General features: G+C 41.8%; 1 protein-coding gene across 1 annotated transcript in view; it reads right to left on the bottom strand.

Annotated features, from left to right (window-relative positions):
- The window catches only part of LOC142993025 (glutamate receptor ionotropic, delta-1-like), a 115791-nt gene that overhangs the window by 35139 nt on the left and 52777 nt on the right, over positions 1-27875 (bottom strand). Inside the window, exons 3-6 of the mRNA XM_076143623.1 lie at positions 7018-7071; positions 4429-4602; positions 4012-4173; positions 976-1095 (exon numbers count right to left, since the gene is read on the bottom strand). Of these exons, the coding sequence (XP_075999738.1) occupies positions 976-1095; positions 4012-4173; positions 4429-4602; positions 7018-7071 (510 nt within the window). The remainder of the gene's footprint in view (positions 1-975; positions 1096-4011; positions 4174-4428; positions 4603-7017; positions 7072-27875) is intronic.

Consider the following 27875-nt stretch of genomic DNA (forward strand, 5'->3'; position numbering starts at 1 on the left):
CCTCTCATCAAGGTTGACACCATGCTGTAAAATAATGGATCCACTGATTGGAGAAAATAATGAAGTGAGCTTTGCTACAGCTCAGCCTTAAATAAAGGATGACTCGGTTCATCCACAAAGGGTAATGTGTGAACATGTTGCATTGCTTTTGTGATATTTCTAATGATTCCTTGGGAAGCTAGTGTAAATCAAAGTATACTTGACATATGCGAGGGTCATCAGCATAGAGACGTACACTGTGTATGTGACATGAAAAGAATCTTAACCTTAAGATGTGAAACTCATTAAATCCCACTCAGTGTTATTTCCAGCATCATGTACAGAACAGTCAGCATGACCTCAGGCCCACTGTTGGTGTAATATTAAATTTCCTCCACAATAAAATTAATATCACAGCCGAGCAAACCGAGCTGTACGTTTAGGTCAATGCAATTCTATCTATTGCTGTAAATCTGTGAAGTTTGACAAACAAAGAAGGCTTTTGGAAAGGGAACCTGAAATCAGACAGTATCCAATAAATGGCCTGATCCGACTAAGAAGAAAGTTTATATGCAAATAAAATCTTCATGTCTTGAGATTTAAGTAAAGAAAATGTGCATAAATCTGACTAAGTGCACTTCATGCATCTCTATTTGACAAAATTTGATGAACGTCATCTATGCATGCGTCTTACTCAGATGTTTGCCTTTGTTGCAGTGCAGACAGAAATCTATTTTGTGACACATAAACTCATGAAGGCTCTGAAGATAAGAAAATGACTCCCTCTCATCTGTTCACACAGTCACAGATATGCTGTGACTCGCTCTCAAAACTTTTACACTAAAGGTTTAGAACTAAATCAGGAAAGCATTGACTTGGTTTAGTTGACTTTGTATTTGCTGAATAGTTTGTCGACCAGATTAGTCAAGTGTGAAAGAATGAAAGAAAGACAGAGAGCAGGAAGTGAAAGAAGGAGCTCAAACACTGTGAACGTACCCTCTTGATGTCTTTGCCGAAGGTCTCGCTGAAACTCGAGCCTAGGATCTCGAACTGGACGTGAGCGTTGGCGCCGCTGTCCTTAAAATCCATCGTACCAGTCAGACCTGTGATGTTACCCTGCAGAAGGGACAACACACAAACACAGAAAGAGAGAGAAGGTTTACGTTCCATATAGAAGGAATGTTAAACTACAATGTTAAAAATACAAAGCCATTAGGACTGTTAGGGTATTTGGTGAATCTGCTTCTATTTTGAGGTTTATAAAGTTTTAATGACAGAGAGTTTAAGAAACACGTTGCAGTGGACAAGTGGGTGGAGAATTAACTGACCTGCCGATGTGACCCTGTGTCTACACGTGTGCTTAATATCATGTCTCCTCCGCCAAAATGAGAGACTCCCGTGGCCTGATGGGCCAAAAAGACCAAAGCCCAACCAACGCACAGATATCACCATGGAAACCATCCTTCCTACTCACACGGAGGACTGATGTAGATACAGAGTGAATGAATTATCAGTGTATGAATTAATGAACAGCTTTATTAATTCATGATCAGCGGTCTGCTGTTGAAGTGGCTGCTTATTGGTCAGCTCGCTCTTCGAGAGAGAATCACAGCGTGTAATGAACACACAAAGGCTTATATAAGTATGCATATGTGGATAACTCATACTGAAATGACAGAATAAAAGAGTGTCTAGGTTTTGATAGGTTAGGGGTGAACAAATAGCATTGCAACTATGAATGTATAACACCTTTCCCATGTTATACAGTAACTTTGTAAGTGGCACAGGATTCTAAACAGGGATACACGGATCACACTTTCCACATGCGTACATGGACAGAGAGATCTAACAGAGAGAAACTCAAATCCTATCCGCTCTCACAGTTCAGCACATGAGGCCAATCGCTGCGTGAAGTAGCACGTCTGCTGGAGTGGCAGAGTTGAAGGTGTAACGTATTTTGTCAGACGCAGCAGCCTCCCCTGATTTCCCCTAGAAGAGGTGAAAAGTGCTGGGAACCACACTCTCCAATAGGCGTTTCAGATGAAGCATACTGTGACCGTAAAGATGTTTCATATTGTTATCATATCCTTGTTTCTTATCTGTTGTTCTGATTTGGCTGCCGTGTTCATAAGTTTGTGTTTCACTGCTGCTCCTTTGCTCCCCGCTCTCGTCCTGACAGAACTCATTTCGGAGAACACGGCTCTGTTGTGCACGTCACATGACAAGATAGTGAATTTGTTACATTTCCTTATGTGGTGAAGACGGATGGAGGCCTGGAAGCGCAGCGCTAAGTTTACTAACCCAAACAAACATTATGAGACAGTATCATCATCCGGGAAGATGCTGGTCATGACCTTTGCAGCTCACAGGGGAACATTTATTTTGATGCTCTCTGCTGTGACGGGGTCCTCAGTCTTATTTCATATTAACTGATGGAGGACATGAAGCAGCATTCCCACAGTGGTCCTTCTGTACCCGACTGCAGCTATCATTTTTTATCAGCCCTTACGCTGCTACATTCAGCTAATCCAGTCAGGCAGAATGTTGAATGTTGAAATGTACAGTGACATTTGACAGTATATGACATGTTAGCATGTTTTCAGATCTGTAGTTTGATTGCTTTGGTCTGAAATGATGCAGCATGTAACACTGCTCCTTGTTCGTGGTGGGAACTAGTGGTGGGAACTACAAAATGAAAACAGGAAGATGATAATTGTGCCGCAAAAACAAGAACAACAACATAATTGAGATACTTTCTGAGGTTGCGTTCACACCCAGGGTGTTTACTCCTGCTGGAACCACACCCCAGTGTCTCATCTCCTGCGGTCAGCAATCGTACTCAAGTGTGGACAAAAAAAAGACCAGTCTAAGACACTTTTCCGATTCCAGTCGAACCCTAGTCCAGTTTGACTGGAGTGATAAAGCAATTCCAAAGTAATCAGAGCCAAAAACAGAGGGTGGAAGCTTTGATGGGCTTGTGACAGTGGGTTGTGTAGCTATGGTAATGTCTATTCCCCTCCATCAGATTTCAGTTTGACAGTCACTCCATGGTCTGTGTCTGATTTTGTCTCACCATTTTATCATAACATATAAACTGAAATGGCAAATTGCAAGCGGCCTATCGTCTGTTTATCGCGCTGCATAGCAAATCACATTATGCTTAGATTAGGCATTCAGAAAACCACATGTTGCTTCACATGATATGATGAAGACATGCTGATGGCTGAACAGTAGAATGGCTCTCATACTGAGCACATACAACCACATGCTAATCTTCAAAATGTTCATCATGTTCACTTTGAAGCTTGTGAGATTCAGACCTGCCAAACTAGGGGGAAATGTGCGTTAGAACTAGGTTGGATCGAATCCCCGCAACAAATGACTTGTAGATGGAAACGTGGTTGGGAACGACGTCATCTATTTGTGATGGACTGCCGACCAAATAAACACTGCGACAGTTTCCAGCCCACAGTGACACTGCACAAAGATAGCAGGAATAAAGAATTGATTGATGGAAGGAATGTGCGGAGAACTGTGGTCCAAATGGATGTGGGTTTCTGTCCATGTCCATTTGGAAGTCTAAACTGGACAAAAAGCAAAAGTGTTAAAGTGGACGGCTCTATTCTCCACATTATTCTCTCATCATCTCATAAACTCATTTTCCATTTCATCAGGCAGTCGGCGGCTGCTAGAATGTTCATGTAGAGACAGAAAATGTTTCTTTTTATAAGAGATGAGATAGTGTACGGTTCTATTCAGGCTGAAATAGACTTTCACACTTATTTCCCCTCACTGTGCCTTTTTGATAAAGTGCTGACACTTTTCATTAGGAAATGGATGGAAAGTTTAACATTATGATTTGATGGTTGAAGGTGCTTTGATGTGAACTGTTCTAAAATGGGATGTTAGCAGTTGCAAACTTGGAAAAACTGTTGTTACTTATTTTATTTTATTTTGTCACCAGTTCCACAAGATGTCATGTACGCTCTGAGTACAAACATCTATGACACTGTTGTGTTTTGGTGTCAGTACCTTCTGAATGGTCTCCAGCATGGACCAGCCTCCGTTCCATGGCTTGGTGGACTTCCTGATGCAGTTGAGGCTGGCCATGCTGTGCCACTTCCTGTCCTCCAGCTTCCTATAGAAGGCATTGGCCAGCATCAGCACACTGTCATACAAGTAGAGGTTAGACACCTAGACAGAAGGTGAGACAGAGAGGAAGGAGAGACATAGGTCAGTTTAGAGCCACAATTCTCTGCAACTCTCTCTGCAGGTATCTGTCATTGGTAAGCATCTGTCTGAGTGTGTTTCTAGTTCTGCTTAAATGTCAAACACAGAGAGAGAGACATGTAGTAATCGCAAATCAAGGCAGGCAAGTCCAAAATAGTACTTGAGGTGAGCATGATGTGGACTAAAACTACACTCAGTGTGCATGGACATGAATGGTACCTCCAGGTTCTGCAGGTATCCCTCCTGAGGGTCACACAACAAGGACGAGATCCGGTGGTTGTTCCTGGTGCAGCGGGTACTGCTGTCCTTCCACAGGGGGAAAATCTGCCTGATGACCGTCATGCGCCCCAGTGTACTGTGGGTAAGCTCCTGGATCTCTGTGTCGCTTATCTCCTGCAGGAGGGGGGTGCGGTGGCGAAGTGTTAGTGACCTCACTTAATCTGTAGTACCAGTATGTAATTATCTGCAGCTTGAGTTACTAGTTACTTTAGGTAATAAACCTGGAAATGACTTGCTGAGAAATCCAATTATATCACTGATAGCCTTGGTTTCATTTCAGAGCTTTAAAAAACTTAATCAACATATGATATTAAGTTTTCTTACTAACTTTGATGAGTATTAAAGTATTAAACTCTGAGTGTACATGACTCACGATTGTTTTCTCCGTTTGACCTTTTGCGTTCAGCTTGTTCTTTCTCACATTATCTAATTAAAAAATTCACTGGCGTTTAATTACTAAAGTCATAAATGCTCACGATTATCGGCCAACACATTTGAGCTTCTCTTGGACTGGAATGAATTAGAAACTGCCTGCTATCAGGATGCCGCCTTGTGAAGACATTCCAGACAAAGCTAGAGGAAAAGACAAAATGGGCTGAGCATGATTAGGGAAAGCCCAGGAAGAGGAGGAGGACATGGCTAGGGAAAGGAAGAATACTTTGCTTCCAAACAAACCTGGGACCAGAGAAGCTGTTTTGGGGGGAGAATGCCAGAAGACACACACAAAAACCTTTCAACACATTTTAAAATGTGTTGAAAAACACGTTTCAAGAAAACTCTGAATATAAGACAAGAACCTTCAGATCTGAGGACACAAAACATTTTACTATCACTTTCTACAGCAATCTACTTTAAGGGCATGTTGGTGTTTTTGGAGTCCATACCAGAAGCAGACAAATCAATCAATTTCCAGAGAACTTGCTGGTACTTATCAGCCACAATGCAATAAACGGAGGAGCGGAAGTGGATGTGATATTGCAGGGAAATCGTAATGACCTGCATCCAGGTAAAGACATGCGGCGGTCCTCAGAGCAAGGAGGCGAGCGCACCGTGATGGAAATGATCAAAACAATCTGACAAGACTTTTTGGAGGGCAGTTATTTTCTGTGAAACACTGCGCTCACTGTCATATTGTTTCCTGGAAAGGCGTTTAGTTCTGATAGGGGAGGATAAGGACACTTACAGTGGATATTACATTCAGTTTACAGCGGCTTGTTCACAAGTGAAAAGGCTGCAGGCTCCCACTTCACATGATAGAGGAATATGCAAGGACAGATTGAGGCTTTGCACATACACACGCTGTTTTAATCTTCACACACCAACTCTTTCTGCAGAAAACCGTGATAATGTGATCTATCTATCTATCTATCTATCTACCTACCTACCTACCTACCTACCTACAGAATCCATCCTTCATCCTCCAAGTTCTTATATTCTCAGAGAGTGTGTGACCTGTAACACCACATGTTGCTTCACATGATAGGAGGAGGAGGAGGATGTGAATAGACAGGTCAGTAGATCTGTAGAGTAGAGTTTAATTGGCGCCAGCAAAGTAAAAGTCCGGCGCTGTTTGTGTTTGCAGCGGACAAGAGGGTGAAAAGGACATTACTGTCAGAAGTCCGCTTCTGCTGATAAGACGCTCGCCGTTACGCCGCACCACCACCTGCAGCAACTACACACTGACTATGTATCTATCAGAGTCAAGCTACAATCTCAGGAAACACGGTTCTATATTCACCGCCGAAATGATGTTGTTTACCATCACACAGAGCGAATTATCGAGCCGGCAGTAAACCGAAGTGCCATAGAACAACATGCAGCATTTATGAGGGTGCAACAAGCAATTACAAGCACGATAAGCAAACTCCAAATCAGCACGCCTATAGGAACCCAGTAAGAAGCTTGGTATCATTATTGTCACATTTTCTTCGGAAAATAGGAAATAAGGGTGGAGGGTAGGTAATTATGAAAAGAAATTTAATGAAGAAATAAAGGATTACTTTTACTTTGTTTATAGTCGTTATATTCAACTCTAGATCAACTCCTTTCCTTTCCACGTGATAGGAAAACGTGAAGATCTCCACTTTCTATGCAGTTTTCTCTCTCACTGGGCCAGAAATGTCTTTCATTATGGGAATATGACAGTCCAGGTGCCTGTCGTTGTCATGCCAGCGTGTCGTAGCGAGCGCGTGATGGTTGCTCCTGCCGGTTTTCACGTGGAGCCAAATGTTTAGTTACTTTCGCGTCCGCATTTGATCATCAATCTATCGTTCTTCTTCATGGGTGGTAGAAAAATTACATTTGAGGGGAAAGCAGCAGCTAAAACACTTTCTGAGGATCTGTTTTGTGCCATTTCCTTTTGTAGATGTTGTAGAAGTCTCTATCTTATTATCTATATACTGTATAGAGGTGAAAATGCATAGATTTACAAACGATACTCAATTAAAGTACAGTATGTGGAAATGTGTGTGTGTGTGTATGTGTGTGTGTGTGTGTGTGTGTGTGTGTGTATGTGTGTGCGTGTGTTACCTCATTGACAAACACCCAGTGGCTGTCTTTGGAGGCCAGGTTTGTTTCCACAGCCTGCAGACAGAAACACACACATGTGAAGAGGATTTAGAGCAGGTTTTTTTTTGATGACACACAGTTGATTTCACTGCACACTGATTTTCCAAACACGGTGAACTGTGCGACTGTGCCTTATTTGCAGCCGTGTTCAGCACTGTTATCTTCCCCGAAAGAACAAAACGGGGCTGCTTTGTTGCCTTTGTTCTCGCTCTTGTCACCGTTGTGTGATCCTGCAGTGCTGGCAGCGATGTTTGAAAAGTTTACACCCCCGGAAAAAACACAAGCGGCTGGTTCTCTTCCAGCACGCTGCTGCCAACAGGTCAGGCAACAAAGGTGGTTAAGAGAGGATAGAGAGAGAGATACAGAGAGACAGACAGACAGACTTTATAGTTTAATAGAGTGAAGAGTTGACCTTAGTTCCCTGACCCTCGCCAAAACTCCCAGGAAACACATAATACAGATTTAGCTTTATATGACTTAAGTGTCCTTTTGTACAGCTATGGCCATGGTCACAACCCCTGCACACATACTTATTGTGTTGGGCTCTGAACTTATCAATCAACCCCTTCTAGGCATGATGCAGTATATGTGTTCATGTACAGTGAATCAAACTGATATGAATTCTATTGTTAACAGTGTGTACATATGCATTATGTCTGCACCCCCACACAGTTAATCATGTGGACATATGGTGTGTGTGTGTGTGTGTGTGTGTGTGTGTTACATAACAGAACAAACTTGGTTCTTTCTTCCCTTAAAAAAAATAAATGAAATCTAACAGAGGACAAAACACTTCTGCACTGCAAATTAGGTCTCACACACACACACTCACACACACACACACAAACACACACAGCAACATGTTCATATCAGTTTCATGTCCTGCCAGATGCTCTCATTCTGGTCCTCATTTGGCTTCCAGGTTATCACATTCTGACACACTTCTAAACACCACTTAATCAATAATTTGCTCGTGTATCATGGTTTAGGTCATCAATCAGGGATCGGCACGCTGATCACCAGGCCAAACCCACACACCGTCTGTCTGTCATGGAACTTCAGCGCCTCTTTAAAATGGACAAAGAATGTCAAGGAAAAGGGATTGTGTGAGGAAAAAGTATTTTCTCCTGGCAGTAATTTGGACCAATCACAATGAGCAGAGAGAATCACTATCTCCTGAGGTTAGAGCCCTATTCCTGATACACCTAATATACAATGTTGTAATACATTTTGCTGTAAGTGTAACGGCAATTATAAGAAATAAATTAAGTTATGTCTCAGACTGTTAACTTGGCAAAAAAGTAAAGCAAGTGCAATTACAATTATGTTTTCATTTGTTTTTAAATCATTGAAATTCCAATAAATGTGTGTGTTTGCTTTTACCTTTTTTTCCAATTGAAACAAAAAGTGTGTGTTTGTGTGTCTCACTGCGACTGTGAGTGTTTATTTATTTATGTATCTGTTTTGTGTGTTCACTTATCAGTTTGAAAGGTCACAGCCCTGTACTCATAACACACTCCACATGACATCTACTTAGAGTTATTAAACATGTCAGGGTAACCTTTACTGATCTTGCAGACACACACACACACACACACACACACACACACACACACACACTTACTCCTGTAATGACATTTTAATTCCTTTGTTTGTTTATCATAGTTGTGTGTATAAATCACAGCCTGTCTTTGAGCTGCAATGCATGCTGGTCTATTTCTGGGTGGCTTTTTGGTGCACACACATCTGATCTGTCCGCCCTGCAGACAAAAACATCACAGGGTGAAGCTGTTAATGATCACTGTGGGGAATGTAGATCTTACAGCAGGAAAGAAAGGAAAATAAATGATTGCATTGCAATGTGGGTTGTTTTCACACACACAATATAAGTGAGACCATTCAGGCGAATAAAGGGACTTTTATAACCTTGTTTTTCATTGAATTTGTCTTCCTAAAAGCTGCACTATAAATAGCATTCACTAGAAAATGATAGTTCTCCACACTCAGTCCGTAAACAACAAATGATGTTGACAAATAAACGTTACTACTTCTGGGATTCAGGGTTCACCTTCAGTAGTCACATTAAATCTGCAGCCAAATAAGCATTCTACTATCTTAAGAGCTTCTCAAACATCGAAGATTTCATTTCAAAACAAGATTAGGAGACATTTGTGCATGCCTTTCTCTCTACTAGGGTGGCCTGTTATAATGGACAGTTCTCAAGGCTACGAATCTGTCCTGTTTTCAGCCATTCTTGAAGAAAAACCTTTTGCAGCTATTGCAGCTATCAAATCACCATCATGGGTTAAAATACCACATCAGCGGAGTCTTACGATTGGTCCGCTCACACCATATGAACCTTTCAGTCTGCTCAGGTAAGCTGCTTCTGGCCTATTTGTTAAGAGTTAGTACAAAATGTGACCAAGCTACTTTTAGCTTCTCTTGGCTAACAGCTGGATAATTGTTTTACCACTTTTACTGGCTCTTTTATTCATATTTCTTGAATTTGTTTACATTATGTAAAGCACTGTGCTGAAATGTGCTGTGCCAGGAATCTTGCATTGCCGTGCCTTAATAAAAGCTTAACATTTTTAGTCAAGCCTGCCAATTTTCTGCTGGTTTCCAGGAAATAGTCCAGAAAAAAGCACAGATAAGGGAAGACATTGTGAATATGAATAGTGATGTAAAATGTTAATTGTGAAGTTATTGTGAACTTCACTGTTTCTCCTGCAGCAGAAAACTTTTTTAAACCAATCTGCCAAACACTTTAGGAGAAGTCTGGAGCGATTTTGACACATTCAAAGCACATCTAATTATCAAACTCAATCTGTTCCAAATAACTCTTAAATTACAAATTGCCTAATGAAAGTTAAAGTTAAGTGACTCATAGACTGGTAGTCGAATTAACCAAGCTGATCATTATGATTAAAAATTATTCTTACACCAATATTACATCACTGATCGACCTCTACGTTCTACAAAGGTGCTGGCGAAAAAGTTTGTTTGCAGAGAACTCAAATGTAAAGTTTGTTGACGCCATCATCTGGCTTTCAGACAAAAGTGAGTCATCATGCAGAAAGAAACTGCATAGAAAACAACCTGATGCTCCCTGTCAGCAAAACCAAGGAGCTGATAGTTGACAAAAAAGGAAATATTTTGCAAAATTTGCTGAAAAGAAGCTTACCATATGGTTTATTCAAAGGCCATTCTAAAAGCTTTTTGTTGACTTTATCTAGGGGGAAAACAAATTGGCTCAATTCAACGTCCAGTTATTCCAACAAACATAAATAGAATTGAACAGACACACAGTATTTTCTCTTCTCTGAGTCATAATATAAAGCTAAATGGATTTTTAAAATACAGGGCTTCATCACATAAATATACTATTGCTGCTTCATAATTCGTTCATCAATATTTCATTGGCTCTCTCTTCTTTTATTGCCCTAAAAAACAAATTAAGTTCAACGTAGGGCAAAAATCTTGTCTTTAAAAATGATACAAAGTCAAATTATTGGCTGTACAGTTTTTGAAATGTCTGCTCTGTATTTGATCGATCTTCATTCCTGATTAATCGCCTCCTTCGCAAGTCAAACGTCAAATGTATAATGTCAAAGAATGTGGCCAATACACACTTGTTTATGTTTGTAAGTAAGTTAGCTGGCCTTTGTATGGTACACATAAAAATACATATATACATTTAAAACTGTCTAAAATGTTAATGGTGAATGATTGATTCACCCAGCATTAAATAAAGCAAACTAATTACCATCCGTCAAACATCAAATCCATCATCCAATATTTACAGTGGAACCTGAAGTGTACGCTCAAAAATGAAGGTTTCTTCAGAGGTTTCATTGCAACCAACTGGTAACAACCACAAAAAACTTTCTAACAGCTAAACAGCAAACCTTAATCCCAAACAACAACAAACAACCGCCTAAATCACCCTTACATAAATGTAGAACCACCCCCAAAAATGCCTACACAGAACCCTAACATGAACCACCTCAATCCCTCACATAACCATCTAACAACAACAACACAGCACCTTACCTAATCCCTACAAAACAACTTCAAACAACAGCAAACCGGCATCCTAGCAACCACCTACGAGATTGAGATATCAATGAATGAATCAACATATCACAGTAATAACCAAGGTTCAACCATTGTGTATGCCACAAAAAAAGCAAGACGTTTTATCTGGTTTCATATGTAGCTGTGTTATACTATAATGACAGATCTCGTTTCCTTATAATGCCCTGCATGTATACTTCTGCACAAGTATTGTCATTTTCTTCAAGTTTTGGGGCACAGAATGAAGAGGGTAAACACATATTTGCATCTAGCTAAATTTTGTACAAAGAGGAGCTTTTAGAGGCTTTTTATCTTGTTTAGCAGAAGGATCCATGGGGGTCTATTCAAAGCCCTACGGACCCGGGAGGTGAAAAACAAATATTGTATCTCTAGAATGCTCCAACTTATAAAAACAAACAAACAAACATAAGAACATTGCCATTTCTGACGTAAATTTTATGAAAATTGTAAACAACTTTTGCCACTGGAACAAAGGCGTCATCATGGTCGACAATAGACACAGACAGCACCTCAAGTCTGCACACTAACTGGTGTGTTTAGTATGCATAGTAATAAACTCTGCAACCTCCCATGTATTATCATGAGTAAAACCCTGTGCCACATGGGACAGGAGGGGAAGAGTATAAATTGGCCTTAATTCTTCATCCTCTACTGCCCCATTGTCCAGAGAGAATTTTGCATTGTCTGTCAAAACAAAAATATCTTTCAAATGCATTTTTTTCTGGAGCCTGATGCCCTGAACACACACACAAACACACCAGCACACAGCACTACTGAGACCAAACATTTGTTTTCAGTGTGAGTCTTCTCTCGTTGCTTCGACCTGGCATCACCCTCAAACAGCTTCTCAGCTTGTAAACAAACACAGAGGAAATTTTAGTTAATCTGCAGAGGGCTCGCTGGATTTGTCGGTCGAAGCTGGTTACACCATGAATCTCCATTCAAAAACCACTGGGGTTCCTGTAAAATTCTGTGTTATGTAGGCGTGGGTGGTTTGAGTCTCTTCTTTATTGCTGGGTCTCTGTCTATCAAGTACAACAGTTGGCCTGAAACCTCTTAATTCCATTTTGAGAGACATGATCAGCTGGATATGTGCACAAAAGCACTGAATACAAATGATGCTGATGGGTTGGAGGCGGTCAGAGATTCAGATCAAAAATGTATTTGGTTACAAACAATGTCTACTTGTATATTGTATACTTGTAACATTTTCTCCTATCCTAAACATTGACAATGAAGTACAATTTACGTTACTAAAAACAATCAGGAGCTTGGCCATCAGGAGCTCAGAGCAGAACTGCAACACCTTCATGGTGAAAGTAGCCAATTGAGGTGGTTCAGTATCTAACTATAGATGGCATGTCGTTTCTGTGACCCCTGACACAGATACACATAAATCGAATGGAATGGAATACTGGCAGATGATTTCATAGATGTTACACAATGACATCAGTGTGTTACAGAAGGACAAAGACACTGTTTCCAGGACAGACCTAGGGGTATGGCTCACTGGATGCACTTCTATAGTCATCAGTCTCTAGTCTTGACATTTTCATTATGTTCAACACAAGCTCTGACTATATGACATATAGCACATAACAGATGTTACATAACATACAAGATGATTTCATGGATGAAATGAGTACTGTGTCTCGAGATGAGTATATGCATAACAAAGCTAAGTAGGAGAATGATGAAGGCTGATGTTGCATGTTTATATTATGCATGTCACAGTTGGCACTTTTGATCTGATAGAATATATATTCCACCTCTTCATCTGGGCTTTCATCCTCTGATAATATGATGCACATGATGTGATCTTATGATGCCTTTACAGCACAGAGCACGCTGAATGAGAGAAAAATAAGTGCTCCTCCTCTCCTGTATGAAATGATGGATTTACAGTTTTTGCACTGCTGGGAAATAAAACCTCTGAATCTGAAGATGAGTGCTTACAGGTCTGAACTGATGTGTTTGTCTCTGAAACTTTTACTTTGGAAACTTGTTTCTTAATATGGCCACTGTGTGTCGTTGGGGGTATAAATATGAGGAACATGGCCACCTTGTGGCTTTTTATGAGATGAACCGCTGTGACCTTTCAGCGACAGGCTTCATTAGTGAAGAAGGTGGCCGGCGGGAGGCAAACATTCCTGCTATATTTGGGAAGATTTCCAGAGTACGGACTGATAGGCACTTAGACCGGATGTGCACACAGGCATGTAATGGCACCCACTCTCACACATACACAGATAAACACACACACACAAGCAAGCAAATGGAAAGTCGGCCTCTACTCAAAACCCATTTCACACTTTCTCTCACCCTCTTCCTCTGGTTCTTACTGTCCTCCCATCATTTCATGACTTTTAAAGGAAACATATTCAATGTCTTCTATGTTTAGATATGTCATATAGTCAGAGCTTGTGTTGAACATAATGAAAGCGTCAAGACTTGAGATTGATGAGTACAGAAGTGCATCCAGTGAGCCATACCCCGAGGTCTTGAACTGTCCTGAAAACAGTGTTTGAGATTGGTCCTTCTGTTACATACTGATCAACGTCAACGTGTAACACTGAGAACACAATCCAGAGTCCCTTTTCTTCCCAATTTGGACTGCCCAGTTTCACGTGTGCAACCATGCTCTATCACTAGCTAACCACAGTGTCACTCTGCAGGGGTGAAGTCACAGCCATTCATCATATTTTGTCATTTGCTACATGTCCCAGTAAACTACAAAAGCTGTAAGATAAATGATAAAAGGACGAAAGAATAGGGATTCTAGAACACCACGTCTCTTTCGCCTGAAAATTCCTCTTCTACTACTTCACTGGGGCCACTCTGTGCCACAGCACCACCTGTTTCTTTTCCCCTCTAAAGCCCCATTCACACATGCACTATATGCCAGCACAATTCTTCTGCTCTGAGATCGTGGACATATCGATGCAAGTTGCCCAGCTGCCTGTAGGTGCAGTGGCAGGAATGTAAGCAAGTGTATAGAGATAACCATTGCTTATTTTACACACTGGTTTGTTGTTTTTTTTGTTGCTGGTTGTGATGGTTATGAGTAAAGGACAGAGCTTGTTCTTATTGTCCAGCACATCACTGAGAGACCTGTAGCTCATTACTGATCCCAGCATTCCACTCTCTCTCGCTCTGCCTAATCATTCTTACGTTCTGACAGGACTGGCTGGTGCTCCGGCCTACCACACTGACTGATCATCTCTCTCTCTTTCCATTGTCCGCAGCTGTCGCTCACCCCGCCATCCTATTACACCTCCCCACTCAGGTAGAATGAGCAAGCAAGCTACGACAGACGAATAGGATAGAAATTATAGAGGAGCTGAAGTACCCAATTTTAAAGAGCAGGTAAAGGCGGCGCACAGCATGATAACGAGGTATGCAGAAAGCTGCTCAGACAGACAGACAGGAAAGAAATAGCACATACACACTCACACACACACATACACACAAAAGTCTAGTTTTTTCTCTATACAGCACAGCTTGTGCTCCAATTATGTTTTCTAGGCAGCCATACTGAAAAAAACAACAATTTTAAAGATATTGAGTTTAAAAGTAATAAACGTAAATCATTCAACTGAAATAGCTCCAATATGCACTCATTTGATGTGATTGGGGATTCAGATATGCATTTGTTAGTCACAGGTTCCCCAACAGAATACCTATCAGTATATTGTGCGGCCACCATTTGCCTCTTGCAATTCAACACATCTCTTTGGCACTGAATTGAACTGCTGATTGATCAAATCAAAATGCGGAACATTCTCCTCTGCCATAGCTGTACGAAGTTGTTGGAAATTGGTGGGAACTGGAACACACCGTCGTTTGTACCGGTCCAGAGCATCCCAAAGATGCTCAATAAGGGTGAGGCTGTGAGTGAGTATGTAAGCAACGGAAGAAATTAGACATTTTCAGCTTGGGGGTATTGTGTACAGGTCCTTGCAACATGGAGCCGTGCTTTTTTATACTGCCTTGAGGTGATGGCGGTGAATGAATTGGCACAGCAATGGACAGCTGGATCTCATCACAATATCTCTGTGCATTGAAATTGGCCTGGAGGAAATGTACTTGAGTTTGTTGCCCATAGTTTACGCCTGCCCATACCATAATCCCTCCACCACCATGGGCCACAATGTTGACATAAGCCAACCGCTCACCTACAGGAGACCTTACACACGGCCTGCCATCTACCCTGTACAGCTGAAAACCGTGATACATTGTGGAAGAATACCATTTTCCAGCACAGCAGCAGCCATGGAAGGTGAGCCCTGTTGGATGAACTTCCTAAATCTCTGAAATGACTCTGGAGGTGACTCATGGTAGAGCCCCCTACAGGATATCCCTGCAGCCTGCATGCCAATTGACTTTTGAGGCATCTGTGGCCTTTGATTGATCTCATCATTCGGAACACCTGCGTAGTGATTGTGGCTTTTAATCAGCATCTTCATATGCAACACCTGTGTGGGAGATGTATTATCTTGGAAAGGAGGTGGTAGCTAATAGTGGCAAACACATTTGTGGACAAAATTGGAAAGCAATAAGATCTATGAAGGGCTTATTATGTTGGTTTATTGTTTTTTTTAGGGAATGACTCAGTGCATCAGGAATCTTTCATTTCCACCCTGATTCAATATAATTATCTCAATACACTTCCAGTAATGCAACACAGAATTTACAAAAAGGACTATGCAGAATTTACGCACTATTAGTTAAGTAAAAACAATAACGTCTCTCAATCTATAAATATGTTTTAAGGGAGAAAAAGCTTTAAAGATGATTCCTTTATTTGCTGAATTGTTTAATAAGATTCTTGATTATTTATAGAATATTATCAATTGAAACCTTTCAGATTTTTTATTGAATTGAATGAACATCACAAAGCAAAAGACACAACAATGTGACAAGAGAAGACGATTTGACAAGAAAAGCTATAATGGAGTGCGTGGCGCAAGCGCACCTCAATCGTCTGTGGAGAGAAGCCAGTGTGCGATTCCTACTCTCGATTCTCTGAATCCTTCAGAATGACTTTTCCAAAACGTGACTTCGGGCCGAGAAGCGGCAATAGCACTGACAACCCTGCAGCGGGGGCTTCATTCAGTGGCCGATTATGTCATTCACTTCCGGACACTGGCGGGGGACAGCGGCTAGAACAGACACGTACTCAATATCCACTTCCTCAAGGGCCTTTCTCCACGGGTAAAGGATTGTTTCGTTCCTCTCGACCTGCCGGATTATCTGGATTCTCGCATCGCTCTCACCATCAGAACTGACAGGAGGATCAGGGAGAGGAATGAGGAAGCTCGAACCAATCCGGCAGGGCATCACTGTTACTCTCTCCTCACAGCGCCATTCCTTGTCTCAAGAGGTACTGGTGGACTCTGGTTCAGACGCCAACCTTACGGATGACAGCCTGGCAGAACAGCTCAAACTCTCACTCACGCCTTTGGCAGTTCCCTTCTAGGCCTTAGCTGGTGGCTGCAACGTTTCTCCCGGAGCAGCCTATGGACCTCACTGGTGTACCCCAGTGCTACCATGACCTCTGTGACGTGTTCAGTAAAGCCAGAGCCACATCACTTTCACCACTCTACCCATACAATTGTGCCATCAACCTCCTCCCGGACACCACTCCTCCCAAGGGGTCCCTTTATTCACTGTCTCACCCCGCGACCCAGGTGATGACGGAATACATCAAAGATTCACTCGCGGCGGGCATCATTTGTCCGTCCTTCTCCCCATATGGAGCTGTTTTTTTCTATGTGGGGAAAAAGATGGTTCCCTACGCCCCTGCATCGATTACAGAGGTTTGAACGACATCACTGTGAAAAATAGATGTCCCTTACCACCGATCTCTTCAGCATTTGAACTACTAAAGGGGGCTACTGTATTTAGTAAACTGGATCTCCGCATTGCCTACCACCTTGTCCGCATCAGAGAGAGTGATACATGGAAAACCGCTTTCAACACACCCTCCAGTCACTACGAATACCTCTTCATGCCTTTTGACCTTGCCAATGCTCCTGCTGTTTTCCAGGCCTTGGTGAATGACGTTCTCCGTGATATGATCAACATTTTTGTTTTTGTCTATCTAGATGACAACCTAATCTTCTCTTCCGACAACACATTCGGAAAGTCCTCCAGCGCCTGATGCATTATCAGCTATACGTCAAGGCGGAGAAGTGCGAGTTCCACGCCAGCACCATCTCCTTCCTGGGCTTCATCATTTCCCAAGATGGACCCTGGTAAAGTGAGAGCGGTGCTAGAGTGCCTTCCACCCACCAATCGTCAGATGTTGCAGTGGTTCCTTGGTTTTGCTAACTTCTACAGGAGGTTCATCCGTAACTTCAGATCTGTAGCGGCTCCCCTACACGCACTTACGTCAACCAAGGAAAGCTTCAGTTGGGGAACTCAGACCAAGGCCGCCTTCCTGGACCTCAAGACCCGCTTCACCACGGCTCCCATCCTTCGTCTGCCTGACCCTCAGCTTCACTTCACGGTGGAAGTGGATGCTTCCCATATCGGGATTGGAGACATCCTGTCGCAAAGGTCAGTCCTCGACCAGAAACTTCACCCCTGTGCCTTCTTTTCCAGAGAACTCTCCAGCGCCGAGCAGAACTATGATGTCGATGACCGCGAGTTGTTGGCAATCAAGGTGGCACTGGAGGATGGAGGCACTAGCTGGAGGAGTCGGAACATCCGTTTCTGCTCTGGACTGACCCACATATCCTTGGACTTTGTCTCTGGGCTGACATCGTCGGAGGGCAATGACCGTCATCCTCACGGTGGTGGATCGATTGAACCAAGAGTTGGAGACAGGGCTCCGCTTGCCCAAAACCCAACTTCCTGGACCAAGTCAATCAAAAGTCAGTTAAAACCATGGAGTTCTCCCTAGTACACGCCTCTTGCCCGCTTGTGTGCTCTTTGTCAGTTTGTTATCGTTCGCTGCTTCCTAGTGTGTGTATCCCTGTGACAGTACTCCTCGGCTGATCTAGTTTTTTTCCTGTGTACTGACCTCTGCCTGAACCTAACCACGTCTTCCTCTCCAGCCCATATTTATCGACCCACGCATGTACCTGACCTCGCCTCCGGTCTCCAGCCCTCGGACCGACGCCTGCCCTCCACCTCGTCTCTTGCTGCCTGCCCACGGATTTACCCTGCCTGTCCCCGACACCACCTCTTGCCCATTCCTCTGGACAATTCTGCCCGTTATTAACAAATATTTTATCAGTGAATCTGCGCTTGAGTCCTCTGTCCCGTTAAAGCGTGACAACTTTAGGTCATGTTTGGAAACAAGCAAAAGTCTGAGACATTCATTAGGCAGGAATTATTCATAACGGCGAGGGTGGCTGCAGCGGTGGCATGAGGGTTATTATAAAAACATCTCAGACAGACATCACTGAGATCGTGCCCATTACTGATCCACCTATATGCCACGGTAAAACCTCCAAAGCTCCCAAACAGCTTCAGCTGGACAAGCTGTTGTCTAGTTTGCATAGAGAGTGTGAAGGTGTGCTGAATAAATAAGCGCAGGGGGGAAGATGCTCGCCGGCGCCAAACAGCAAATATGCACTGAGCATACACACACCGTTCAATTATGATAATCAGATAGAATGGGCTGGAAAACGACAGGCAGGGAGAAAGGGTGAATGAAGCTTTGGTGGTAGAAACAGAAAGTACATAAAGGAGGACAAATATAATATAATACAACAAAGGTAAGGACGACAGAGAGGATTTGTTATTTGCCAAATAGCCTTAACTGATGGATTGATGATTGAAGTGTGCAATGATCTGTGTGTGTGTGTGTGTGTGTGTGTGTGTGTGTGTTCTACCAATCGAGAGCAATTTGCTCCAAATACCTTGCAGGAAAAATGAGAGAGAAATGAGAGAATCCCAGTGTTACAGAGCACAGAGTGAGGCATTCTTTCTCCGCAACATCTTGTCTTAGCTTAAGGATCTAAAGAAGTCAAATGTTTCTGATCTGTATGATTTTTCCTCCATCTCTTAATCCTTTAGACTTCTAACATGAACTGTTGACCTATCCTTGCTAAAGACGAAGACACCGACAGTGCCCTCTGTGTTCCAATGGATTGAACGCAAACCATGAAAGACAGCCTAAATGTCCTAGTCTTCTTCTTTTTCTATCCCTCAGGGACTATAAATCACAGATCAAATCCCATTCTCTTTCACTAATCTAGATCCATGGTTTTGTTCCAGATTTAAGGTAGCACAAGTTTCTGTATAGATTGTAGTACACTTTGCATCACTTTGACCAAATAAGACTGAACCACTGTCTCCTACAGAGGAAAGGACCACATCCCCGCTGCACATAGAAACTGGTAACTGGTAGCTTGGCACTGAAGTAAATCAGCCAGCCAGCTGAGTCAAAACATCTCCCCAAACTCTGCAATCTGGTGCTGGCCGAGTTCCTGAAAGGTCACTACATCTGTGTTCATCCTCGTCAACAAACAGGAAATGTCACGATCCTGTGTCTCTTTGTGTCCATTGTGGTCTATGATTTATATTATAACTGTCTCCCATTGTCACTTGACTTCCTGGCATTGTGTCTTGATTGTGGCTGATTGGTTTCACCTGTCTCTTCTCCCTAGTCCTACACTCCTGTTCCTAATTCCATGTTCTGGTTCCTCTTGGCCTCTCCCTGTGATCTGTGTTCCGTTTCCCGTCCAGGTTTGTCTCTGTGATATGTGCCCTTTTGGGTTCAGTTTGTTTTGTTTTTTCTTTGTGTTCAATGTATCTAGTGCAGAGGTCTTCAACAGGGGGTCGCTAAATTTGTGGTTGATTCGACAATTTTTTATATTGTTTACACTTTCTTTAAAAACATTTTTTCCCCCCACAAATTTAAATGCCTTTAAATACATATTAACATGACATCCAACATATTGTTGAATTCCTATATTTGTAAATCTGACTTTGAAAGAGTCAGTGCCTCCCCAGCCACGAACCTCACCGCACGTCACTGGGCTGAATAGCTTAGAATTGAATGCACAATAACAGGGTAGCTATGTTTATACATGGCTCTAGGCCCAGTTTGATATAAAACACAATTTTATACAATATATATAGTAGGGGTCCGTGCTCCATCTCTCCATCAGTTTGGGGGTCCTTGGCGTGAAAAACGTTGAATACCCCTGATCTAGTGTTTCTGTTTGTACTGCCTTTATTGTGATTCAGTCCTCCCACACCATGACAGGAAAGTCTCTCTCCATGTTGCTAAAGAGCTGGACTAGTACCCTGTTACTAGGGGAGACTTGCGGATCGAAAACAGTAATGCGAGTAAATACCAAGTTTTCAAATCTGTCTAGTAATCTCCTCTTCATTGGTTAGGTAATGACAGTACAAGAGACCACCACATTTAATGTTGCCAAATTACTAACAGATATTGTATCTATTCATTTATTTATCACATTCGATCTACACTGTTGCGTTCTGCTTAGGTGTTTGTTTACCTACCGCATTTATTACTGCATGCTAGTTCCAGAAATATGTCCTTTTTTCATTGTTCTAACTATCGTCAATATAGTTTGCATGTTCAGATGCCTGAGGGATTCAATATGTGAGGGTCATAATAATCACACACTCAGGCACACTTTTTTTTGATGTGCTTGAGTGTGTGATGATCTGTCTGTCTCACCCTGTGACCTGCATACAGACACACACACATTAGAATGCGAGCTGGTCCTTTATTCTCAACCACCATCAATCACCTACTAATACCACACACATGCGCACACACACCTTGATCAGAGCCCTAGCTGAACACACACCCACACAAAATAGGTCTCTCTCTCTCTCTCGCCTGTGTGGAAAATAATAATTTAACACACTAACAGTAAGTCACAGAACAAAATGACATGACATGACACAACATTACACAACAGAAGACACGGCACATCAGCGGAACACACAACTAAACAAGACAAGACATAACATTACACGACACAACAAGACATGACAGGACGTGGCATGGCGCTACAAGATACAACATTACACACATCGTACTGACTTTGTCTTCCCTGTGCCAAATACATGCACAAGGGAAGCAGATATTGAGGGTTATTCCGACATCAAACGAGGTCTCTTGGTAACACTCATTCTGTGTGAAAAGGACTTTAGTCTGTCTTATTTATAAGTCTACCGTAGCCTTTGTTCTCCTTCTCTCATTCTGTTAATCTTGAGCTATGTCTCCCTTTTGGTCTTTGATTTTCCTTCAAAAATGTGTGCGAGTGTGCTTGTGTTGCTTCCATTATGGAGCTTGGGTAGCTGATTAGCTCTCAGACACAATATGACCGGAGACAGAATGGGCCATTGATTCCCCCAGCAGAGCCAGAATGGCTGATATGCGACAACTTGACACAGTCTGAGTGCTCACGGTTCCCCTGAGTTTGTGTTTATGTGCGAGGACAGACCCAAACAAAGCCAAATACCAATTAAGTTACTTTTATTACAAAGTTAGGGGAAAATAACTGAAAATCCATGGACTTCAGGTTGATTTGAAATGTTTTAATTCAACCTTAATATATATCTTGTACTTTATACTTTAAAGTTTAAAATTGTTTGTTAGAACTTTAGAAATTCAGTTTCTTCAATATTCCCTTTCAAATGTTGCAATACAAATTCAACAATATACAACTTAGATTCAATTTCTTACATGCAGGGACAGGACCCTCATACCAATGATCAATACTCAGTGTCACGTTCGCACAAGACTACGATCCCACATGACTTCCATAGTCATTACAAATCGGCATGAGGTCCCATGTGAATAAGGCAATTGTTGCACTCTGCCTAAATCTGTGTGTGTACACGCTTCAGATCGATGAATCAAAGGGAAAATGCTGGAGACAAAAAGCATTTCCTTTGACTTATTACACATGAACCAACTGACTACTATTCCTGCATCTCAAGCTGACAGACAAAACAATCCCTAGCAAAACTGGTATGAACATGCTTAGTATGATCTTAAATCAAGGGAAGCCAGGCTAAGACTTCTCTCAGACTATATTCTCTTACTATTAGGGAATTACTAATCTTGAGTTCAATCGCTACATCTGCACTTTGATTATATTGACAGATACTGTAAGTATCCTTCACGCTGCAGGAACCATCTTTTGTTATGCACAATGGAACCAGGACACATTTTAGCACCAAGCTATGATAGAGTGTGGACCCAATTCAAAAAGGATTTATATCACAACAGTCACACCTGCTCTGAAAGGAACCGAAGGATTATTAAACACCACCCAAAATGTGGTGGAGAGGCAAACAGAGAAAGGACACCAACACTGGCAGGAGTTACTCCATCTTGTTCAACAAGTGTGCTTCAGCTCAGACTCAGTTTACCCACACGAAGCATGATCAAAGCTGACAGGAAGTCTGCTTGGATCTACTCAGGTATCACACATATTGACGCACAGTCACTAACATGGGACCTGACCCAATTAGACTCATGTCCCAGGTCGAGGAACCAAATGGATCAATGTGTACCTCTAAACTATAGTCTCTGATTTATTTGAGGTCAGACTCCAGAGTGGTCACTATCTGATGGATATCCACTGGAATATTGGTGACAGGTTTGCTGTTTTCTTTTCTTTTTTGCACAAAACAAAGAAAACAGTCCAACATTGCGATGTAGTGTGATACCGATTGATCAATCACATCCCTCACATCCAAAACAATAGCTATGTTTGCGCGGCTGCTCGCTGGCTTCATTAAGAAATGGCTTCATCCTCATGCTTTTCTTCTGCAATCCAAACACATACAGGTTAAGTGAACTGGAAACCTCTAAGGAATGAGTTTGTGTGAGAATATAAGATCGCCCTGTTAATGATATGATAACAACCCTACAGTGGAGATCCAGGGTTGCACGGAGCGAGTCCGCCACTAAAATGTATAAACAGAACAGTTTTTCAGCTGACAATGGTGTCGGATGTCCAGCTGTGTGTGTGTGTGTGTGTGTGTGTGTGTGTGTGTCTAATCAGAGGAAACCTGATTTAAGTGTGAATTTCCCATCACTTACTTCTCCATTAGGGCGATTAATGAGAAACGTACAGGCCCCAGACACAGACTCTGCTCTGAAAAATGAAGCGATTACCTGTTTGGATGAAACAGTGTGTGTGTGTGTGTGTGTGTGTGTGTGTGTGTGTGTGTGTGTGTGTGTTCATACATTGTCCAACATGATATAATCTTTCCATCACCAGATTGGTTTAGGTTTTCTTCTTTACCATTATCTTTCTGTCTTCATTGCCTGCTTTCCCTCTGTATGTGCTTCTTTCCTTCCTTTCTTCTTTCCTTCCTATGATCAGGGTGGTCAGACTGGCAGATTGGCAGATATGTGATATCTGCTCTGACGTTATCTGATTCCGTGAGCTTTTTTTACGGTTTAAATGTTCCGAGCACATTTCTGATCTGTGACACCTGTGATATCACATCAGAATCAGGTCAGACTCACCGCCGCCCCAGCAGGAGAAAAGTACCTTGATCCCAGCTGGATCAGAGGCAGGAGTCCAGTCAAATGGTCTGGATCCCTCTGGAATCTTTCACACCAACCTGACTGCCTGCACTTTCTCTATCCTGCAAATCCCCCAATGACAGACCCGAGTCCTACAATTCAGATTTTCCCCGGAAATTAATAAGAATTGAGATTCTTGAAAAAAACACAGACACATTATTCCTGGAAGTGACCCACTCAGAAACCTACAATTTTTAGAGGAATAATGACATCAGCAGATTGTTTCTCTGCTCCCTCACTATCATTGCTCCACTTCACACTGATGGGAGCTGCCATGAAAAACGTAATTGGATGTAACAAGAAACATGCCTAGGCACCAAAACTTCCAATCCTTTTTCACTGCTGTGAAGATGACAAACAGGCTATATAGTGGCTTCTATAGTGAGCTTGAAGGATTACAAAGACCTACATGCATTGAGAACGTGTTCTGCTTGTGGGTATTGAGTGGAAAGTATAAAAAACACAAAAATGTCAAACTTTTGAGATGCATGCAACAGTGACTTTGAGGTTGCAACATATACCATAAGATGATTGAACACTAAGATACAAAGAATAACAAATGATCCAGAGAACGGTTACTACGCTTTGAGATGGAGAAGATGTACGGCACACTTGCATTAGTCATACTACTAAATACTTTGGCATTTAGAATTTAAAGTTCACAATTAAGAACTTGTGACTTGCCTGTCTTGACTTGGGGTTTGTCTTGGAAGTGCCAAAACTTAAAACCAAAGACCTACAACGCAATGGTTTATTCCCACATCTGAAAGAACTTAAAGGCCACAAACACCTTCACACACATACAGTATTAAGGTGAAACTAATATATTAAAGTGACACTTCTTCTCCATGTTTTCTGTTTGACCAGCTCCCTCCTTGTCTTTAACTACAAATCACTCTACAAAACACACAAAACATCTGACAAATGCAATGTTAGTATAATCTTTTCATCTCAAGCTCAGGAGGATTTCTAAAAATGGGTGTGTGCTTGTGGGATTTAGCCGATCTCTCTTCAATAGTCCCCTGAAGCAAACACCCCCTGCACTGTTTTCTACTGAACTGCACACACACAATGAGACAAGGACAGATGGAGACACACACACACACACACACACACACACACACACACACACACACACACACACACACTAACACACAACCCTGTGTCCTTCGCTGGCTAAACAAATCGTGTACAGATTGTGATGAGCCCAGGACATGTTTCATAAGCATCTATGCATGTGTGTGCGCGTGTGTGTGTCTGCGTGAGAAGGTGTGCATTTGTGATCAACAGCACCTTAACTGTATTTCTATATCTGAACTGAGAGTCATTAAAAGCTCTGCAGGGCTTCTAAATTGACAGCATTATGTTCGGCTGGAGTGTGCTGAGTTCTGCCCCCTGTATCTTTTCTTCCTCCCACCTCCTCTTCCTCACCCACCATCCCTTTTTTCTGTATTTTTTGGAAAGCTCACCCCAAGGACTCCAACTTTATTACTAAGTTTTTATAACTCTACTTAACAGTTGGCTTAGCGCTCGTTTTTGAGGTAATGTCAAACTTTTTGCAACATTTTTGGAAAGCTCGGTCAAACATTAATCCTTTTAGTGGAACAAGTGTGGTGGGGTTTGAAATGTCTGATATAGTGGGACATGGTTTGACGTCTTCGAATTAAAAGAGCCATATAGCCTTGGTGGAGGTATGAGTGCTTTGTTTTCTACTTCACAAACAATGCACTGAATAACATCAGCCAGTGAACATGACCCTTCCGCCTCCTGCTTTATTCTATATTGGATTCATCCAGTGCAGCACACCAACAGGTTGAATTAACCATCTGTATGCAAGGGGAAAGAACGGTGCCTGCTTTCCTTCATCCATACCTCCTCCTCCGCCCCCAGTTTCAATTTGCACTCCCTCTCACATCACTGATTTCAATCATGCAGGCATCCGTTCTATGCAGGGAACACATGTAAAATGTATGTGTGACTTGCAGCTCCATGTGTCATTTCCGCGTACGCCTGCCCGTGTTCAGTTCTCTGGGTGTCATTAAGCAAATTAGTCTAACCTTGACTCTTTGCTCAGCACGAGCGATCCCAATCAAACCAGCACGTGCAGGTTTATTAGAGACGCATGTTACACGCCTGAAATGCAGGCAAGAGATTTTCCTGCAGAACATTTAGGTCATGTTTATAAATGTTTTTGTCAAATGTTTTGTTTCTTTTTTCATTTTTTGTGTCCAATAAGCTTTTCCACTTTTCAGTTTTTCCATCATCATTAGTAGCTTTTAGATTCAAGAGACTAGACACAAGAAATAAATCAAATAAAAGATTTGTTTTATCCAGTTGGGGGTATTTTCTATATAAAATCAATTTAGACAGAATTTTGTTGTTGCTTGCCCTTTTACATTATTTTTCCTCTTCTATCATCTCTATTTCTGTCACTCCTCTTACTCAGCAGTTTTTAAGTTCCCCCCTCATTTCCTCTATGTTCTTTATTCCCATTTTAAGCACAGAAATTCTTTCAGGCAATATGACTTTTTCTTCCTGGGGTTTTTACTTCCAACATCAAAGGCATTTGTCCTTTTCGGGATTTTCGATCCCTCTGTACTTGTTCATGTCTGACTATATTTCAATAACATGTTTTTCAGTCTAATTTCAGCTGCACAGAGACACGCTTTTCAGCTCTTTCACATCATGGCTTGTTAATTCAGTCTCTGACTAACACTGCTGCCATTTGAGGGTTTGTTCATTGAAAGGAGACACATTTTAACATTCATCAGTCCACTATGCACTGTCTGGTCTGTGATAATGAACTGAGCTGCAGAAATGACCCTGTGTTCTTTCACAGAAGCCGTTTTAAACTACAGCGGGTCATTTTCAACATGTTGTCGGTTCGTTCACGTGTTTTTCTTTAATATTGATGCCCGTGTGTTGAAAAATGTGTTCAGGTTCAGGTCTGTGTTATGTTATCTTAATCACTATCTAAATGACAGAAATGTCATTGAGGCCCTTTGAGAGGTCTGACACACACACACACACACACACACTCAAACCGTAATGGTGATGTATGATAATCGTTCTGCTGCTACCTTTTGTAGCATCTCATGATTAAAGAGGTTGATAATTACGTTCACAGAGTTCATTGTACAGAAAGCTGCTGAAGGGATGGACTGATGGAGATGTGAATGTGGGATGGAGAAGAAAGAACAGAGGGATAAAATTGAGGATAAATCACCTTCAGGATAAAGGGTTTAGTGAATGGACATGTCCATGGGTTTACTGTGTATTTGTCATGGAAATATACAAACCCTAGCCCCTCACACTTGGACTGCATTTTTGGTGCAATACTGTGGTTTACAATTTATGTACAAACCATTTGCTGAATAATGAGCCCCTGCAGATTTTAGATGTTGGATTTTAATGATGAAAGTTAACAACTGCAGACAGCATTGACCTGTTTTGCGTGCAGAAACAAGAACTTCAGAACCAAAATCTCACAATTGTGTTTATTGTGTGCTGCTTTAGGGACGATGCTACATGACACAAGGTTATAAAAGCAACAGTGACATTAAAAGATTAGATTAATAGATTTCAATCAATAAAGTTATGCTTTCAGGAATTGGTTTTGTACCACCACACACACACACACACAATCACACACACACATGTATACATACTTCAACAATTTGCTTTGACACATCGCATATGGACACACAAACACACATATATACCTGCTCAGTGCTCACAAAGGACAAAGGGCAACACTGTAAAATGTCACTATGACTACAATCACATGGAATCATACAATAAATACATACTCACCACAGGGCAATGGTCAAACACACACACACTCGCACTACACACTACACACATACATCTACACACATGTGGCTGCCCATAAAGGCCAAGAGGTTGTTTCAATCTAATAAGAGAAATAATTGGTTTTGCTCCGATGTTAAATGACTTGCAGGGTCACTGACCTTCTGCCTGAGCCCAGCCTGTTAGAAAAGCAGCGCACACACACACAATCAATCAACTAGCCATTAAATGGATAGTTGATTGAAGGAAAAATATTAGTTACTTATGAAGTGAAAAGATTCAATATTAGTTTGTAAGGAACCGCTAAATCTGTGGTCGAAATTGCATCTGGTTACACAGAAACAATTATAAATGACATAACCTTCATTTG

Source organism: Genypterus blacodes, unplaced genomic scaffold (assembly GCF_046128005.1).
Source record: "Genypterus blacodes isolate CSIRO-AG114 ecotype Tasmania unplaced genomic scaffold, CSIRO-AGI_Gbla_v1 ptg000026l_1, whole genome shotgun sequence".
NCBI classification, from domain to species: Eukaryota; Metazoa; Chordata; class Actinopteri; order Ophidiiformes; family Ophidiidae; genus Genypterus; species Genypterus blacodes.